Source organism: Diadema antillarum, unplaced genomic scaffold, assembly GCF_040938485.1.
Source record: "Diadema antillarum isolate AM-2024a unplaced genomic scaffold, OU_Dant_1.0 seq00000238_RagTag, whole genome shotgun sequence".
Taxonomy (NCBI): domain Eukaryota; kingdom Metazoa; phylum Echinodermata; class Echinoidea; order Diadematoida; family Diadematidae; genus Diadema; species Diadema antillarum.
This window is the reverse complement of record NW_027271285.1, coordinates 506,433-526,084: the sequence shown is the minus strand read 5'-3', so window position 1 is coordinate 526,084 and position 19,652 is coordinate 506,433. Positions and strand designations below refer to the sequence as shown.

Here is a 19,652-nt window from a genome sequence, read left to right as displayed (position 1 = left end):
GAATAAACGAATTGAATTGAATTGAATTGAATTGTGAGAGTACAAGGCCGTTCTTGCCGATTGAAAAAAAATCTTATTTGTACGATATTATTTAAAAAAAAACAAGAAATGTGTGTTTTAACATCCATTGACAAAAACAGAGAGGTTTTAACCAATTAGTATGTATGGATACAGGGTACTTCAAGGACCTTTCAGCTGCATTAACTTTGTACCTATAATTCACCGCTGAGACAATATCGGCTACATTATTATCTTTCTCGCTCTCTCTCTTTCCCTGAGATGTTTTCTGCTGTCTCCTATTATCTTCTTCATCTCTTAAACTCCTCTCAAACTTCATTTTTTCCTCCTGCTCTGTCCTACAAAGAAACCTTGTTTCACTGTATATATGACTCTTCTCTTTTGTTCTAACACCATCCTCTCTCGCCACCTCCTACTATCCATTTCGGTCTCTTTGAATAATCACTCTTCATTAGAATACACTTAAGACTCCCCACTTGAAGTGTTTCGCGACACATTACTGTCCGCCCACTCCAGTTCACGAGGACACAGAACTGTTTATCTGTATACGGCAATGAGAATGAATGCGTGAACACGCACATTGATAGAGGCAAAACACGATCTGCCTATACGAACATGACAAATCAAAAATATGCGTGGGAGCGATAAAGTGATCAGGGAGATACAACGAGGGATTGTTAATCCAATATTTTCCAAGAATCATTTATTCTGTTGACATGATGCATAATCACATGATATTTGATACTAATCCTCCGATATATCCTTTAAATATTTAGATAAGAAATTGTGTGAAATTACAATAATTTTCAGCAGCCGTTATCATACTGTACATTTTGCGCGTCGTCATGTTCACTTCCAATACCAATACATCCTGGAGGTGTGTCCTGAAACCATAATACAGTTAGAGCCTAACACCATTGTGGTGACTACAAAGGCTTGCGCACACTTTTGACTCGTTCCAGGTAGCACCAGTCCGTCAAGGCTGCGACGATCTTAATGGCCGCATGAGGGCGCTATGACGCCATGACGGACAGAGCCTTCTATAATAAAGGCTCTGATGACGGACAATAACGGTCATGCTTGATCACTGGTGCACGGGTAGGTCTGGTGGAGGTAGAATCTCGGAAAAGAGTTGCCGTGGTAGGTCATGCAAAACGTATTCCGGGAGATAGGTCTCTTTTGTTGGTACTCCTAAAACGAATGTCCACGGAATGATAGACTGTAAAGGGCTCTCAAGTGAAAAGGAGACAATGGGAAAGAGGTATATTAGGAATCGTCAAAGAGGTTTCTTGGTATATATCTTGATTATGACGTCACTTTCGAAAAAAGGTCACATTTAGACGTTTTCCATACTGATGCTACTGCTGCAGGATTCTTCAAAAAAAACACAAAAAAACAAGAGGCCAAATTTCCATTCTGAATCCATTGGAAGTATGACATAAACAATAGTTGGTAACATTTAATATTGCTCTTTTATCGTGTGTATAGTTCATGATTTTTACATGTGAAACAGAAATAGTATCTGTTTGGAACTGAAAATCATTAATAGTTTTCATGGATCCTTCCACTTAGTTATCGCAGATGCAGTAAAAAAAAACTGAGGAATAGCAAACGTTCAAATGTTAAGATCAACACGTTTAGAGTCGAAAAATGATAATATATATGTATATAATTATTGCCATGAATATGCAATTTGTGCAAAGTGGGTGTGGCCTGTCCGGCACACGTTGGAAAAAGATGGATCGAGACTGGGACGATGCCGTGTGAGGCGAGGGAAGGTAAGGTTTTTGTTACTTATAGTTTGATATCATTGGTGGTGGTGATGACATGTTGGACCACCAGTAGTTCCCTCCTCCCTTCCTTAATAATAATGATAATAATGATGACGATAATGATAACAATGATGATGATGATAATAATAATAATAATAACAATATATACATTATGAATATACTTATATATATATATATATGAATATATATATACATATATATGGTGTGTGTGTGAACTTGACTTACATCCTTTGGGTTGATGTCAGGTTAATGTGTGAGTGTGTGGCACACATACACACACTATAGCTTCTGACCACGCGAGCAAAGAGAATTAAGGGTTTGGGACGAACACCGATCTAGGGCTTTCAATAGCTCAGTCGGTGGAGCACCGGTCTAGTAATCCGGAGGTCTCGGGCTCAAAGTTTTCACTATATATTTATTATTTGTTTCTGGTCAGTTTTCCCTTTCTTGTTAAAAAAAAAAAAAAAAAAAAAAAAAAAAAAAATATATATATATATATATATATATATATATATGTGACCGTGCACCTCAAAACGAACATAAAGTCGCACCCACTGATTTTGCGTGAGGACTGAAAATAAGTGAAATGGGTCAACCTAGCCGAACTTGACTTTTTCAAATTTTCTGAAAGAACGGGTCTTCTTTTATATTATGCTAAAATTGGTATCATAAAACGGGCAGAAAAGTGTGTTTTTTAGCAGTTTATCTCGAACATTTTTGGTAGATTAGGTGTGTCTTTAGAATCCCTTTTTCATTTCTGAAAAACCTTGTCCACACTTTTCACTTTCAGCTCTAATAACTTTTGAAAGAATAGTGCTACTGCTTTGAAAGTTGGCATTAATTATGGACAGAATGTCTTAATGAGGCATATTTAATTTCAGTTTAATCTGATAATCCCTTCATTGTTGTTACGCTGGTGGTTTACTACCTGTGTTTTGTCCCATTCATCGCACAGCCAGCACGGTTTGGTAAAGATTACCGTAAGCGCTTGAATAGACACTGTACTTCAGAGCCTCTTTTCTCAGTTCACAGTTTTCCTGAGTTTCCAATATTAAGATAGGTTAGGAGAGTCCATTTGATTCGAGTTATACATCATTTTAAAGCTTAAAGTCTGCTCTTTCAGAATATGGTCCTAACTAAAAATTCATGTCTGGCGACTTTTTGTTTGTTTTGAGGTGCAGGGTCACATATATAATACAAGGAAAAAAATCAGGTTTGAGGTGGACGTTGCTCTCTATACTTTTTCCCTTCAATCAAGCTTTCGGCTTGTCATGGCATTCTTCAATATCTACCTAAGACAAAGGGAACTCAGTACAATGTTTTTCTAGATGACATAATGTGCTATGATCAGGGAGGTGGCCCACCTCCCTGCTATGATGCAGTAAGTACAATAATACACAGTGCAATAGCGTATGATTTAATACTAATATAAATCTTCTGAAATATAAATTTGCACAGATCAACCAAGCGCCTCATCACAAAGATGCAATCTAACATTATCTTATCGACAGAGACGTGTTGTGTTTTATTTTTTTTAAATGGAACATCGGAACTCTATATAACCTTACATGCTAACCAAGGGAGGATGCAGATCTCAAAGAGCCCCTTTGAACTCACGTTTGTAAACATGATTTAGTTTAGATTTGGGTGGTTTTTTTTTGCAGTCTCACAACAAACTTGAATCAACTTCTTCTGAAACACGTTTCACTAATTCCTGCGTCCAAACGTGGAGTGACTGTGTTTCTCTGATTGAGATTTGCCCCAATTCGTTTGAAATTTATAAGATAAGTATTCACGGTTTACTTTCCTAAAACACACATTAGACGCACTATGAGGTGAGATTTAGTTTCACTTTTTGTCTTCAAGTCGTAAATGGTGCGTTCGCATACGTAGGTATTCTGGCAAGTAAATCAAAAGATGCACGCCGAGCCGCCATGCTATGAAATTTGTGCCACGGCATACATACATAATATTAGTTAGCAGTCTGCGGGAGGATTGGTGCAGTGTATACGCATATATCCTACATAATTAGGGAAGCACGTTTTCGAACTTGATTGCATTCAAGTTATCTTGTTGCCTGATTTTTATCCACCTCCTTCCGTTACTTGAGTATGAAAAGTCGTTCGATGCATTTTTTAACGCTGTCTTTCTCAGATGCATTTGGCCACACATCTCGAGATTTTCAACGGCATCAGTCTCCCGGGATCAAATTCCATTTGCCAACCTTGGGCGGCGGTTATTACTGCGACTCCATTGGTTTCCCATTTCAAGTCCGCCCGCTTCCGATTATTACGCGATGAGATTACGATGAAGTCAAACCTTAATTGACAGATTCGTGACTGATGCTTCAATAATGCAGACTTTCGCACTGCATACGTTTGATGAGGATGTAAATATTCGGCATAGCAACTCAACCCCACCCACTCAATATAAGAACAGAAGAAAAACACCTCCGAACAGAGAAGGAAAATGCGCCCACACATAGGTCCAGTCCAAAACATTGCTAAGATTTGAACATTTTTTACCGATGGAAATCGATCTTCACTTTTAGGGACAATTTCTGGCGATGCAATCTATTGAAATATTAGGTGCGGAATTGATTGTTTGAAGTAATATTTACATTTCAATTATGATTCAAATCTAAATCTGAATTTTTCATTAAATCTGCTTCCTCATTTTGCTACAAAGAGTGTATACATTGTTATATTACTACTGACAATATCACTGTAGACGGTACATTCTATGCTTCAGATTTAAATTCAAATTCGAAATTATCTTTTTTTTTTTTTTTGGTTTTGGTGATCTTGATGAAGGCCCATACGACTAAAAGCTCGAACTAAATGAAAGAAAAAGAAAGCAGCTACTTCGGGATCCGTGGGATAAAAAAAAAAATATATGTCTATGCAATGTCTCCACTACCCCATAGTAGTTTAAATTTAGCAGAATATTATCTCGCATATCTCTCTCTCTCTCCCTCGCTTTCTCTCTCTGTATGATTATATGATGTATATGTACATGTACATGTATATATATATATATATATATATATATATATATATATATATATATATATATATATATATATATATATATATATATATATAATACAGTTATATAGACAATGCACACCAATGTATATAATGATAATAATGATAATAATGATAATAATAATAATGATAATAATAATAATAATAATAATTGTCTTATTATCCAGGGTATCCTCTTCAGTGTTGCCACTGCTCTACCAGAGGGCCCTGCCATTATTATTACCACAGAGTTGCCAGGTACCCATTTGTACACCTGGATGGAGAGGGACATAGTGGGTAAAACATCTTGTCCAAGGACATAAGCACTGGGCGGGAATCGAACTCGGGTCCTCCAATCGGGAGTCGGGAGTCTTATCCACTATCATTCCACAGCGCCCCCACCTATATGATATATATAATTATGGACAATTATATATATTGTATATATAGATAGGTATAGATACATAATATGATACTATGCATTATCTCATATTTTCTTCGACTCTTCTTGGAGGGAATGATCTCCTTCATTATATGAGCTAATGAATATAATGACAAGAAGTGTATCTTGAGTCTATGTTCCCTAAATATCAAAATTACTGCAGGTTTATTGGAAGCATTCAATAACACATCTACACTCCGATACTTCACTATTTATCTATTGATTCTCATGTATGCAAGTCTCTAAGATCACCGGCTGAGTAATTCATACGTTCATTTCTCTGCAAAACAGTACAGTGGTAAAGAAAGAAAAAAAATAGATTCTCTATCCCGAAGGAGGTTTTTTAGTGGTGTGGTGTGGTGTGGTACGACGTGGTGTATGCAAGCTTCCGACATATGGCCGGTATATAGGTGTCGTTGCTTCGCTAATCAGCCACCAGATTGTCAGCTGTAATTTAATAGGACACAGTCTCGCGATGCTTCCTTGGTTATTGGACTGTGAAACTCTGCTCCTAACTTTTAACGTCAACGCCCTTTCCTCCTTTGTCTTTAGGCACCATGTCTTCGGCAGTTCAACGTCATCAGGCACGCAGTATCGCATTTCATCCGTCGAGCTCGGAGGACGGTTATTACTCGGTATCCGGTGGTGTTGAATTACAGGTCGGAAAGTCTCTGATTATTTCGCGATAAAATCACTACATGTAGAGCTTAATCATGATGGCCATATTGTTTTAATTACATGATTTGGCAAGGCGCGCCCCTCATAATGAGAAATATCGCTGTTCAGCATGATGAATATAGCACCGAGCAGTAACAGTGTTAAAAGTACTGTTCATACATAGACAAACATTCATATTTGTTATGTAGTATTTGATAGGAAAACAGAATAAGTTGGAAAATTCCCAAGGTTTTTTTAATGCATCTTCTTTTCATTTTCCGATTAACGAACGTAGCCTCGCCATGTATGTTCATATACATACACACACACACACACACACACACACACACACATGTATATATGCATATGTGACCCTGCACCACAAAACAAACAAAAAGTCGCCAGACGTGGATTTTTAGTTAAGAGCAGATTCTGAAAGAGCAGACTCTAAGCTTTAAAATGATGTATAACTCAAATCAAATGGACTCTCTTAACCTACCTAAATATTGGAAAGAAAGCACACTCACCAGAAAAGTGTGAACTGAGAAAAGGGGCTCTAAGGCACAGAGTGTATTCAAGCGTTTAACCTTCACTAAGCCGTGCTATCTGTGCAATGAATGGGATAGAAAACAGGATAAAAAGCACTGGTTTAACCCCAATGAAGGGATTATCAGATTAAGCTGAAATTTAATATGCTCTTTAAACACATTCTGTTCATGATAAATGCCAACTTTCAAAGCAGTAGAATCATTCTGTCTAAAGTTATTAGAGTTGAAAGTGAAGAGTGCGTACAGGTTTTTTTTTAAAGAAATGAAAGGGGGACTTTAAAGACACACCTAATCACACCATTCTAAAAAAAGTGTTCGAGATAAACTGCTAAAAAACACACTTTCCTGTTCACTTTATGACATCAAATTTTAGCATAATGTAGTTGAAGACTTGTTCTTTCAGAAAATATAAAAAAGTCAAGATTGACCTAATTGACCCTTTTCACTTATTTTCAGTCCTCACACAAAATCAGTGTGTGCGACTTTTTGTTTGTTTGTGATGCACGGTCATATATATGTATATATATATATATATATATATATATATATATATATATATATATACACATATTATAAAATATGTCGCCATGTCGACTGAAATGCATCCGCCTTGTTGCATTGTTCTTCCATAGGTCTGTTGTTCATCTTGACAGTGTGAGACTACAGTTTTACATGAGTGGCAAAAAAATAAAAAAATTAAATGGCATTTTTGAAATGTTGATTGCACAGCCCCAAATGTGTATAAAGGAGTTTTTGCCATTGGGAGCAGTGATTTAAGAAATGTTCTAGTTAACACATTTTGGATGCATATCTTTAGGTCAAGCATATCATAAAGCACCCTACCGTTCAAACATTTTGCAATAAAGCATAAAATAAAAGGAAATATCACTACTTTACCCACTAAACCATAACTGTAGACGGTTTAGTTTAGAAACAATTTTATTATAACTATTGTTCACATTCTTGTATTTGTAACAATACTTAACAATGATTATACTGAATGAATTCTTTACACTGGTTGTTCCTATCCCTAACTCACTTTTTGTAATTATTTTGAAGCACCAAAGCTGGCGTTTTGTTTTCATCTGCAAATGGTAAACAATGCCTTTATTAGACGAACAAGAGGTATTGGGGGATTCCTCTTATCTTTCTCTTTATTCAGTCAGCACGGGGAGGATAAAACTTGACAATGGGAGAAAATAACGGGTACTTCCCCAATTCCCCTATTTGTTAGTCTGTGTGTTAATACATTCCTTGAACCAGGTTTCGTTTGGTTGACTAAATTGATTGATTGATTGATTGATTGATTGATTGATTGATTAAAAGGTCTTTATTCAAATATAAATCTGAGTCGGCGACTACAAGTCGAAGTACACAGATATACAAAGATTATACGGCAAAATAGACAGGATAATAACATAATCATAACAAATACAAAGAATTACATTACATTCAAACATTCTGTTTACACAACTGATACGGTTTTATCGCTACAAATTGTCATATAAATAAAAAAAAAAATAAAAAATGGTAAAGAGAGGAAGTATTTGGGAATTTGAACATTTTTACTTGATATTTGATTCTTGCCCAATGACATCATGGTTCACATCTTTTGTAAATATTCAATATCTTTTTATGACGATCTTGAGCTTTTTTTTTTCAAAATACGGGAAAATGCAACATTTTAACATTATCACCTAATCTCTGACCCTACGGACAATATCTTCCTCACAAAATCATAATAATTTATCATACTTATTTACATTAAGTGTGCGCGCTGAGTAATTTTGAAGTTATTGATAAAAGAGTGTATTTTCAGCATCAAATGAAGAGTTTGTTCGCAAAAAACCGATAAGGGCATTTTTGAAGACTTTGAAGTATGGTCTCTGTCATAAAGTACAAAATAATACCTTTAAATGATATATTGGTCTATAAATATAAAGGTACATTTTTGAAGTTATGGTCAAAAGAAGCAAAAAAAAATCTTATTATTCTCTTTATTTTTCTCGACCTTTAATCGCAAATATCTCCATTTGGCAAATATGGAATTATCAGGGTTTTTTTTGCGAGCAAACTCTTCAAATGGTTCATTTTTAGATTTTCACCTGACCTTTGACTCTTGATCTTTGACCTCATGACAGAAAAATTCTCAAAAGACTCACTGTCAAGCAGTATATTATGCAAATGCACTGTATACTAACTTCATCCATATGGAGAAATGGAGGAAAGGAGTGAACTTCTGGTATTTTCACTTGACATTTCACCTTTGAACTTTGACCCCATTGCCAAAAACTTTCCCTAGAGAATCTCTATCTAGTAATTTGATTGTAAACTATGATTCATGAAAATACCTTCAGGCATTGCGAATATATGGGACAAATTTTGAAATCATAAGAATATGACAACGACCTTTGACTTTTTTGTGCACTCAAAAGTTGATATGCACAACTTCGTCCACGTACACATACAATGTACTTACGTCAAGTTTCATTTGGATATCACTACCGTTCTTAAAGGGTGGGTCCAATTTCGGTTGAGATGGGGCGTGAGGTTTCCAACGTTTTTTCATCAAGTTCTTTTTTCAGATAATGAGAAACTTGTTATGAAATATGAAAGAGCAAACTCTGGTAAGAGAACTTCAAAGTTTATCTTATGAAAATTAGTTTTGAAATGGCTGAGATATCCAAAACAAAAGGATCCTTATAAAAGGGTAACCCACCTTTTATTAAAAGACTTTAGTTTTGAATATCTCAGCCATTTAAAACCGATTTTCATCAAATAAAGTTGAATTTCTCTCAGAATTGGAGGTTTCTTAACATCCATAAAGTTTTTTTTTGTTTGGTTTATTCCTTCCCATTTTCAAGTCACACATAACAAGAGAATATTTACACTAAGAAAATACACACGACGCATAAGCCTAGCAACTGTCTTACAAATTAATTCAAAGTACATGCATACATTATGAACATGACAACATTCGATGTATAAGACGTATAGCATAATATCATCAAATATAAATTTCAGAAAGAAATCATAAATATAACAATTGTTAATTCAACTAATTAGTGATGATTATTGATTCAAAATGTGTTATGTCTTTACGATAAACACAATTTATCCAAAAATAAAAAATAAAACGGGGGATTTTAAATGAATTGATTTTAAGATTGTGCATTTCGAGACATTGTAATGACAGAAAAGTAGGAGACCGCGATCATAAGCAGCTGCTTGACATGGATCGGGCCTTAGAGTAAAATTCGAACTTAAATTCACTTTACATAACTGTACAACGGACGTGTCTACAAAATAGAATCAATAATCAACTCCTGAATATCGTAGTAATTTGTATGGTAAAACAGGATAGAGGGGGAAACCCAATTTTTTTTTTCAAGAGGCATTTTTAACTTTACAAAGTGGATAAGGTGTCGTAGTCTTCCCATTTAGCATTAGCAATAGTTGAACCAAAGCTTTAAACATTCATAACTTTTGAACGATTTTTCCGATTTTTCTCAAGCTTCACTGATGTGTTGTGTAAAATTGCCTCAATGATGCACATTTGGTCTCTATGTACTGTTCTCCCCCTTATTGTAAATAATCAGTACATTGTACTCTGAAACGATTGCCCTCTTTTCAATTTGGAATCTCATTGGCACTATAAATTTACCAGTAATTGTGTTCACATTGTTCAACAATTGTTACCATCTTTCTGTCCCGACCTCCATGTATGCAGATCTACACTGCGAAAACATATGTGTTAGATTTAACACCATGGGTCTTAAATCTAACACCGATCAAATGTCAATAGAGGACCACACCCACAGGTGTAGAAAGTATGTTGTGACGGTGTGGAAAAGTGTTCACCTGGCACTTCGTGGTGTTAATTTGACACTGCAGCTGGTGATATTTTGACACTGCGCTGGTGTTAATTCAACAATGACACCGCATGGTGTTGATTTGATATTGCTGGTGTTAATGCAATGGTACAACACCCATCCAGCTTCAGTATGTGACCACACCACCTGGTGTTACTATGGTGTAAATGTGTTCCCACTTTTTTTTCAAAAGCAAGTACAGTACTTTATTGGACAATTCTTCATCGTCTTGTTGAAGTTCAAAATCAACAAGAAGAATAGTAACTAAGAAACTATTCAAAAAACAATTTTATATTTTTGTGTTCAAATAGTCTAACACCATAAATGACCGCAAGAAATTTAACACCAGCTTGATGTTTCATAACACCGGTTTTTGTTTGTTTGTTTGTTTTTTGTGCAGCGTAACATCGCAGTCCATACTGCTTGGTATTTTAATCCATACTGCGCGCACTTATTTTTTCTGAGTGGTACAATGAGATGCGCACCCTTCTTGTTCATCAATTATTGTATTGACAACAATAAAGGACGCAAGCGGGTAACAATTATCGGCATTCTGTAAGAAAATGCATTAACATAAATTTGGTTTGGGTTAGTATTCCTCAAGTTGAAGTTCATATAAAGGGTAATTTCATCGTGTTTTCCACGTTTTCTCGTCTCTTCGTAAATTCTCGTGTTGATCGATCCGTGCTGTGGAATGCCTATTTTGCATTGTGTGCACACAAACCGTACCGTTCGGTAGGGCGGCATGGTGCTTTAAAATTTGTACCAGTCCTGCTGTACGTGTGTTTACAGATGAAAGGTCGGCAGGTGGGGGGGGGGGGGGGGAGGGGGGGGGGGGAGGGGGGAGGGGTGTACCGAGCCTGCTCAGTTTAGCGTCTGTGAGTTGAAGTAATTGAAGCTAGCTTCAGTTCATTAAGTCGGTGGTTAAGCGTCTAAACTACAGACTTGATGAACTGAAGCTAGCAAAAAGAAAGAAAGAAAATGGACAACAAGAGATTATGGATTATCATGGATTATCTAGTCCGTCGTTCCTGAAATGCTCAGTGGTTTATATTTAGACTAGTCCATGTTCAATACTCCACAGACTAAATCTAAGCGACGTTTGGGGATTCGGGCCACATAGTGTTTGACATGTTGGGAAAACCCGCTTCTAAAGATATAACGACCGGGGTGAAATGTCATGAAATGCAAACACTCCTGTGAAAGCTGGTTGCATCTCCATGTTGTGCCTGCTACGGAATATGTATATCTGTCCTCATTGAAACTAAGTCTTAAGTATTTTGCTGGGGTCTTCAAAGTAAGACCACATGCAATCTAGTATGTGTTCACTCCTTCCTACAGGCTGAAAAGACAACCGATTGTGATCTCGTGACTAATGTTCTTCGGAGCCAGACAGAAATCAGCAATACTGAACCCGGAAGTGCAGCCCACTTGGTAAGCATACAAAACGATATCTACACACTTCGCGAGTGTTACTGAATATTGTGCCTGTCACGTATTTTTACAATTAATAATATTCTGATCGGAACTTATTACTGCTTGTTTGTTTGTTTGTTTGTTAACATTTCTGCTCTGAGTTCGCTGGTTTTGTCTTAACATGTTGAACCCCACAACTTATGTTTTTATTTGTCGTGTTTGTAATATAGAGTATAGTTAATAGTATGCCAAGCGGAAAAGCTGGCATAGCCCGTCACGATAACAGCTGTTTGCAAAGATGTATCAATCATTGTTTCCCCTGGAAATGATTCCATGTCTAATGATTTTATCATAAATTGGGGCAAAGAGAAAGGAGTTTAGGGGATCTGGATACATGAGGAGAACTTGACACTGGTCAGACCTCTTCACGACTTCCTGTTTTTACTGTATTTGCAATTATGTTGTTTTCATAATCTAATAGGGTTTTTTGTGGTAGATAAATGCATGTTTGACGCAATAAAGCTACGTTTGTCAACATGACATCTAAATAATCACAAATAATCAAGACTGGTAACACTTTGTGCACTGCTTAGTCACAGCTATATAGATAGCGTGGATACGGTTGTAAACATCTTGATTGAATTACAACACCTTACAATGTTTACATGCGTAAATAGTTATGATGATGTCCATCTCCTCTTCCATGTCTTTATGATTCCATGTCTTTTAGGACAATTTCCTTCGGGACATTATGTACTTTTCTCTTGGTATAAAGAATTTAGTTGTTTAAGTTCTCAAAGAAGCAGTGGTGGAGATTTAATGACCTGAAGGGCGTTCGCTTTTGAAAGAAGATTAAGGAGTGATGTTGGAAGATAGCACCTTCTGTCTTTTTCCCCTTTATTTGTTTGATTTTTGTTTATTTAACATTTTGTCGTGTTTCTTTTTGTTTTCTTTTGTTTTGTTTTTTTTTTTTTGGGGGGGGGGGGTGTCATCCAAAATTGAGGTGAGTATTCTATTCAACAATGAAAGAGTGCTATCAAGATGATATACATAATACTGAAAACAGCTCACCAAATTTCTCACAAGATGGCACTGAGTGCTCAAATAAAGATTAGGTTATTTACACACAAATACAGACCTGTTAAGGTGTGTGAAGAAAGCCAGTAATGACAGTCAATTTATTCCCGCAGTCTTCAGAAATATTTCTCTGGACGCCGATATCATTGCATGTGATCGAACCAAGAAATGATATCATGTCCGTATTGACTGTAGATCACGACTGTCTGACTTCAGTCACACATGGGCTGAAGAATCCTTCTTCAATTTAGGGTACTTCCATTACACCATTTACATTAAAAAAAAGTCTTCAACATCGAAGTCTGTTACAGTTTCCTAGAATATTGCTCCCGGCTATGTTTTTCCATGAAGGTTGGCATAGCACATTATAACTCCGGGAAGAAGCATTATCTTTGCGCCTAACTCTGCTATTGACGTAAAGTGAATAAACACAGTTCCCACATGTCCACCAAGACAAAGGGAGGCAGTATCTTCATGCAAATAAAAGTACAATAAGGGAATTTATATTTTGTATTACCTGTAAGGACTCCTTGTTACAAGGCATACCAAGGAGGTTTTACACATGGAGTTCCAACTGGCTGTATTATTGAAACAGTTGTCAGATTTCTATTGATGTACAAAAGAATTCCACAAGTGCACTTGTGCCTTTGATGATCGATGTTCTAAGCCGCCGTCTTGCTAAGCAATCTGAAGATTCATTTTGAACGTTATCATAATGTATGCCATATTTTGCTTATTTATTTATTAAATGAAATGAAATTTCAATTAATGATAAAGCATGTAAAACAAAAGTTAATTCCGTCCAGAAATTTGGGCTAAAATGTAAATGAGAGATGTATCATGTGAAAGTGTTTAAAACTGTACCATCCTAGAAAGCTAGTTTTATCACTTTCCGCTTAATTTCCACAAGTGAAAATAACATAGAATAATTAATAAGTATAACTCTTTATTGATATATATATCAGATTAGTGCCCGGGTATGCCCAGTCGAGTAATTTTCATCTTTATTTCAACATGATTTGCTCGATTTCTATTCGCGCGTCCTCGTGTCTGTACCACCTACCATTTATGAGAAGGGATAGCGAAAAAGTAATCCATTATCTTCCTTTGAAAGTGGCTGGTGATTATACAATGAGACACGAGTCAATTGTCTTCGTATCTGCGCGGCAGATCCTGTTTGACACATGCTTCAAATATTTTTGAGTGGCGGCTTCGAGCATGGGATCAAAGCGAATAAGACGGTTGTGACTCCATTCTCCAGAACCTCCTTGGGCATACGGACAAACAGACGTAGGCCTAAGTTACAAGATAATGATTTCTGTCATTTCTCTCACATTTTCATTGATATTCTCTTTTCACATTACAACTTTTGTATACGATGTCACTTGTGGATATTCTCGCTACCGTAAATATACACGGTCATGATTTAAAGCGTCATCCCTCCTTTACAGCTGCTCGCATCACCTCAGTATATTCTGAAAAGTGTGTGTGTGTGTGTGTGTGTGTATGTGTGTGTGTTTGTGTGTGTGTGTTGTGCTATGAACAAGAATCTAATTCTATTCTAAGTCGACCCATCCCATGAAATTCTCACCAGACATCTAGTTAGTCTGATCTCCTCCAATCAAATATCATCATAAATCCCGGATAAAACCCGGATATAAAAGATATTCACACACGTCTTTTACATTGTGCTTCATTTATTACTTCGTTCTATCTTAAGAATGCATTAATTTTAACACCATGCCTCGACTAAATATTCCCTTTTCTATGCCTTTAGTAAATGCTTTAGGGAATGTTTCATATTTCTGCTAGTATTCGTCGATGTGTTTACCGCTATGGGATTCTTTTGCTATTACAGGACAGATAGACACCATGGCAACGTTTCATCAAATCAGCAGCCAGAATCTGGAGTGTCCTATCTGCCTGACACTTTTCAACCAACCTAAATCACTGACGTGTTCTCACATCTTCTGCAAAGACTGTCTGCAACAAATCTTCCAAACTCAGCCCAGCAAACAATTATCCATAACATGCCCCGTATGCAGAAAAGAAACGCCCCTTAACAGTGGAGATGTTAGTAAGTTACAAACAATCGTACCACTGAGTTCTCTCGTGGACGAAGTGAAAACCAAGAATCCAACATGCACAGTTTGTGAGATGGACGAAAATCCGCCAGCTGTGTCCTACTGTCTGGACTGTGGGAAATATATGTGTGGTTCGTGTGAAAAAGGCCACTCTAACTGGAAACTGGTCTCCAACCACGAAGTGGTGGCCATGAGTGAGGTGCTCTCTGGAAAAGTTCCTCTTGAGAGGCGACGGAAGTGTAAGAAACATCCTAACGATGATGAGGAGTATTTCTGTACCGTATGTCGGGAGTACAGTTGCAGCAAGTGCGGGATGGTAAGGCACTTACAAGCAGGGCATCGTATCGAAGAGGCGACTATCCATGAGGAAAAATTGAAGGAAAATATCAAGGAGTTACAGAAAGGGGCACAATTAAAGAAAACAGCACTTGAAAATCATATCGCTTTTATAAAGACACAGCGCATTGAAATAACAAACTTAATGAAAAAACTCAATAATAACATCGACAAGACGTACGAGGAATACATGCAGCGATTGTCAGCCAAAAGAGAGGCCCTGAAAGGTCAGGTGAAACGATGTTCTGACAAATTCGAGAAGGAATTACAAGTCATGGAAGAAGAGAGTCGACGAACACTCAGTCACATGACCGCCTTGGAAGAGCTGGTAACTAACGGCGTGAAGGTTCCGCTAGAGAAAGATGCCTTGTTTGCACACGACACGCTGTGCCAAGATTTGAAGAGCTTTCTTGAACGAGATGATCCTGACGACCAATCACCGAGATTTGTAGCAGAACGAGCTAAAAAGATTTCATTCTGTAAAGAAGCGAAGGTCAATGAACTTTGTCTTGGAGCTCTGGAAGGATACACGTGGGATGTCAAAGCTGAGGTAGAGCTCCCAGGCAAAGACAACATGACCTGTATCACTCTCGCACCAGATGGCAAGATGGCAGTGGGTTCGTGGAAAGGAGGGATTTATCTCTACTCCGCTGATGGCGACTTAAAGCAGACTGTGCTAAAGGATGTCAGCGTCTGTAATATCGGATACCTGTCTGATGGTCTGAGTGTTGTACGAGACGGAGAAAACAAGCTGTCACTCTACACTAAACAATGGGAGAAGCTCGACGTCACGTTCGAGGCTATAAGCTTTGATAAAGGAGGGTTTGGTGGTCTCACTGTGGATAAAGATGATAGTATTTATGTGGGTTATAGGAAATCCAAGATGATTCAGGTATTTACCCCAAGGGGCGGTTTTAAGGCAGTCAGGGAAATCATGTGTAGTGGATATATTATGCCTTGTCAATTATTTTATTGTCACACCACGAGGAACCTGATACTGACAGATACAGCAGCTGTCGTGTGCCTTGATGGTGTGGGGAAGAATGAGAATGTCATGCTTAAGGAGGGTATGTATGCCTGGCCAGCTGTTTGTCGAGATGATTCGGTCATTGTAGCCTGGGTGATACACGAAGACGGTCTCGTCAGTATCGATCGATATACGAAAGATTTGGAGCACGTCTGCAATATCGTCACTAATGTCAAAATACAAAAATCAGGAAGAGGTTGGTATTATCTACAAGAGTTTGAGAGTGGTGAGATAGCTTTCTGCACTACAGATAGACTCTACATATTTGAAGAGCTCAGCTGCAAAAGGTGCTACTTTCACTTTTCATCAGGATTAACTTTTTTATCTAAATTGACTCATTGTTAGGACCTCTTAATGCTGAATTTCCACCAGAAAGTGTTTAGAATTACATTGAAAATTCTGTTCGGTTTCAAAATGTACCACATCCATTTTTGTTCGGTTTCAAAAAGTACTACATCCATTCCAATGACATCATGTGGAAATTGACCAATCAAAGAGCAGTACTGACTTGACCCCTCTACCATTGTCTAATGGCCTAATCTGTAAACAATAAAAGTTGGTGTTTGGCTTCCTATTAAAATCACCACGTAGATCTGACAAATATCTTGTAAAACATAATTATTGAAAACTTTTGCCCTACTTCACGCAGAACATCCGAACGGATGCTCTAGAAAGTGAATGCATGTGGGACGCTTGGCAAGTCGACACGTTGCCATGGGGTTGGCAACGCGATACGTGGATGGACAGAGTGTTACCATAATTTCCCACGTAGTGTGATGTGTGTGTAGGCAACGTAATCGGGTTAAATCTGCACTTGTGATGTAGTCTAGGATCCTATCATTACTTTACAACATTGTTTTATCACTATCAATCAGTTGATTACTTGTGTATAACACGTGTGTACAAGCGCGCGACTGCAGACAGCAGGTGGCAAGCGCCCGTTGCAACCATTTTTATCATTACCACGTACGAAGGAAATGCGGCAGTCCGGCTACAGCCATCATCGAAAAATGAGACGGAAAGAGGAATATATCTGGTTGTTTTTGCTCCTGAACATAACAATTGTGTTGTTCATGAGGCTGCTATGTATCCAAATGATGTCTCACATACATAAGTATCTGGATATTAGCTTGAATATAATATTGGGTGAGAAACAAAAGCTTGAAATTAAGAACATTACACACTCTTGACCACAGTAAACCATGAAAATTGACGACTCAAATTTTCGGGGTCATCCCAGTAAACCGATACCCACGAGTCATACAGCCCACGAGTTCGACATTGAAAACAGGTCCATGAGTCATACACCTCACGAGGCATACAGCCCATGAGTTCGACACTAGGCAAATAAAGCCCATGAGACCGACACTTAATGAAAACAATCCACGAGTTCGACAGATACAACACGGCGCGTAATGTGTCGGTCTCGTGGGCCTTGTTGGCTTAGTGTCGAACTGATGGGCTGTATGACCCCTGAGCTGTATAACTCATGGGCTGTATGACTTGTGGGCTGTATGACTCTTGGGCTGTATGACTCGTAGGTGTCGGTCTCCTGACGTGCACCCAAATTTTCGTGGGTACTCTCGCCACGTGATAGTTCTGTACACGTTGTACACGTTGCCTAGCCAGTAATTTTGATCGGATAGTCTTACTTTATTGCAAAAGTGCGTCAGGACTGCAAAACCATTTAGACTGATTCTTATACAATTGTATCACAAAAATGGGCAGAATCTCTGCTTTCTAAAACCGTACATCCCAAGGATCCCGAGATATCCCGTGTGAAAGAATTGCAAGACATCAAAATATGCTCAAAGTGGCCAAATTTGGACTGCTCGCTGCAGACAAATCGACTCATAGGTGCGTTTTTGATCAAAAGTGCGTCTCTGCTACTAATCTTACAATAATGACATAAATACACACGAAAAATCCATGAAGTGTACAGTTTTAGAGTCCGGCACCCAAACTTTGCCACTTTCATTATCTAAACGTTGTGGCAGATTTTGTGGAAAGATTTTTTTCCTGTTTTAAGAGTTGACTCATCATATTTTGATCAAGCAATGGAGAAAAATGAAGAAAAAAAAATCAGTTACATAATAAATCATCCCAAGGAAATTGGGTGAAAAGGACTGGGTAAGAGAAAATGAGAAACGGCGGCGAAACTGAAGAAATAAGTGACTTGTGTGTAGTTCCATGCACTGCGCTTACTGTTAGTTACTTTGCTTTATAGGGTGTTGAGTTTGATACATTGATCGAGTTTGATCCATAAATTGTCCCCAAAGTTATGTAAGTACAAACACTTTGTAGGTATGGACTATGTCTTGTATGGCTTCACAGGTAATAATTGTGTGACAACTAATCTGAAGTCAAAACTACTTTGTGAATGTAAATTCTATGTCATGTAATTCACGGCACCTCGTCATACTCGGTCATGCTCAAAGAGCGTAGAAACCTACTACGCTCTTTGGTCATGCTTCTGTACGTATGACTGGACTGTCTGTGTATTGACACTTACAGTGCCTTACCTAGGATTATACTGTGCTATTCTATACGTGCATAATGTAATCACCAGGGCAGGAAAGAGGTGGTATGAAGCTTTGAACGCTAGATTCATATTCATTATTTTAATTTCACATTATTCTACAAGGTCACAAAGAAAGGTTCCTATTGCCAAACAAAATTTATAGTATAGCTGGTCCTATTACTCATCAACCGTTTTGATTTTATTAGCCTGATAAGAAAATCCCAGAACTTGAAATTCATGTAAAGAAATTGATAACATCGTTGAGAAAATACAGCACATTCAGATACTGCTTCCCCCTCTCCCTTTTCCTTTCGAAGGTCCACTGAAGAAAATTAAGAAAAGGATACAGGTAATGAGTAGCAGAGTATTCTACGGACACGTGAGGGGAGAATTCACAGAAAGCAAAAAAGCAAAAATGAATACAAAAGAGGAAACGCCAAAGAAATCATGAGAAAAAGCCCGTGAGAGAAAACAAAAGGGAAAAGCAAAATCACATAGTGAGAATGAAAATAACATTAAAATGGAAGAAAAAGAATGGGTGGTGTAGAAATAAGAGGAGAAATAAATCCTGTGGGAAAGAAAAAAAGCTGGGGAAACATGGGTATCGTATGTTCAACTGTCCCTACATAATCCTGTAGGGGGTGCTGCCCCTTTGTGACCTCTCCCCTGTCAGTAACTTTAATGCATGATGGCCGCACTTCCTCCACGCTCGATGGATCCAGGATCTTAAAGCAGGTGAAAGTTTTTTTTGTAAGCTTTTTACCAATGACAGCAATCATTCATTCAAAATATTGGTCAGCAAGGGGGAAGGGGTTTAGATGTGAACATCGGTTTG

At 37.6% G+C, this 19,652-nt stretch overlaps 1 protein-coding gene across 1 annotated transcript; it reads left to right on the top strand.

Annotated features, from left to right (window-relative positions):
- The first annotated feature begins 11,649 nt into the window (after positions 1-11,649).
- Positions 11,650-17,890, top strand: LOC139729400 (E3 ubiquitin-protein ligase TRIM71-like). The gene is made up of 3 exons (XM_071640329.1): positions 11,650-11,790; positions 14,708-16,336; positions 17,838-17,890. Exons 2-3 carry the CDS (start codon positions 14,722-14,724, stop codon positions 17,888-17,890), a joined length of 1,668 nt encoding a protein of 555 aa, XP_071496430.1. The 5' UTR covers positions 11,650-11,790; positions 14,708-14,721.
- The last annotated feature ends 1,762 nt before the right edge of the window (positions 17,891-19,652 follow it).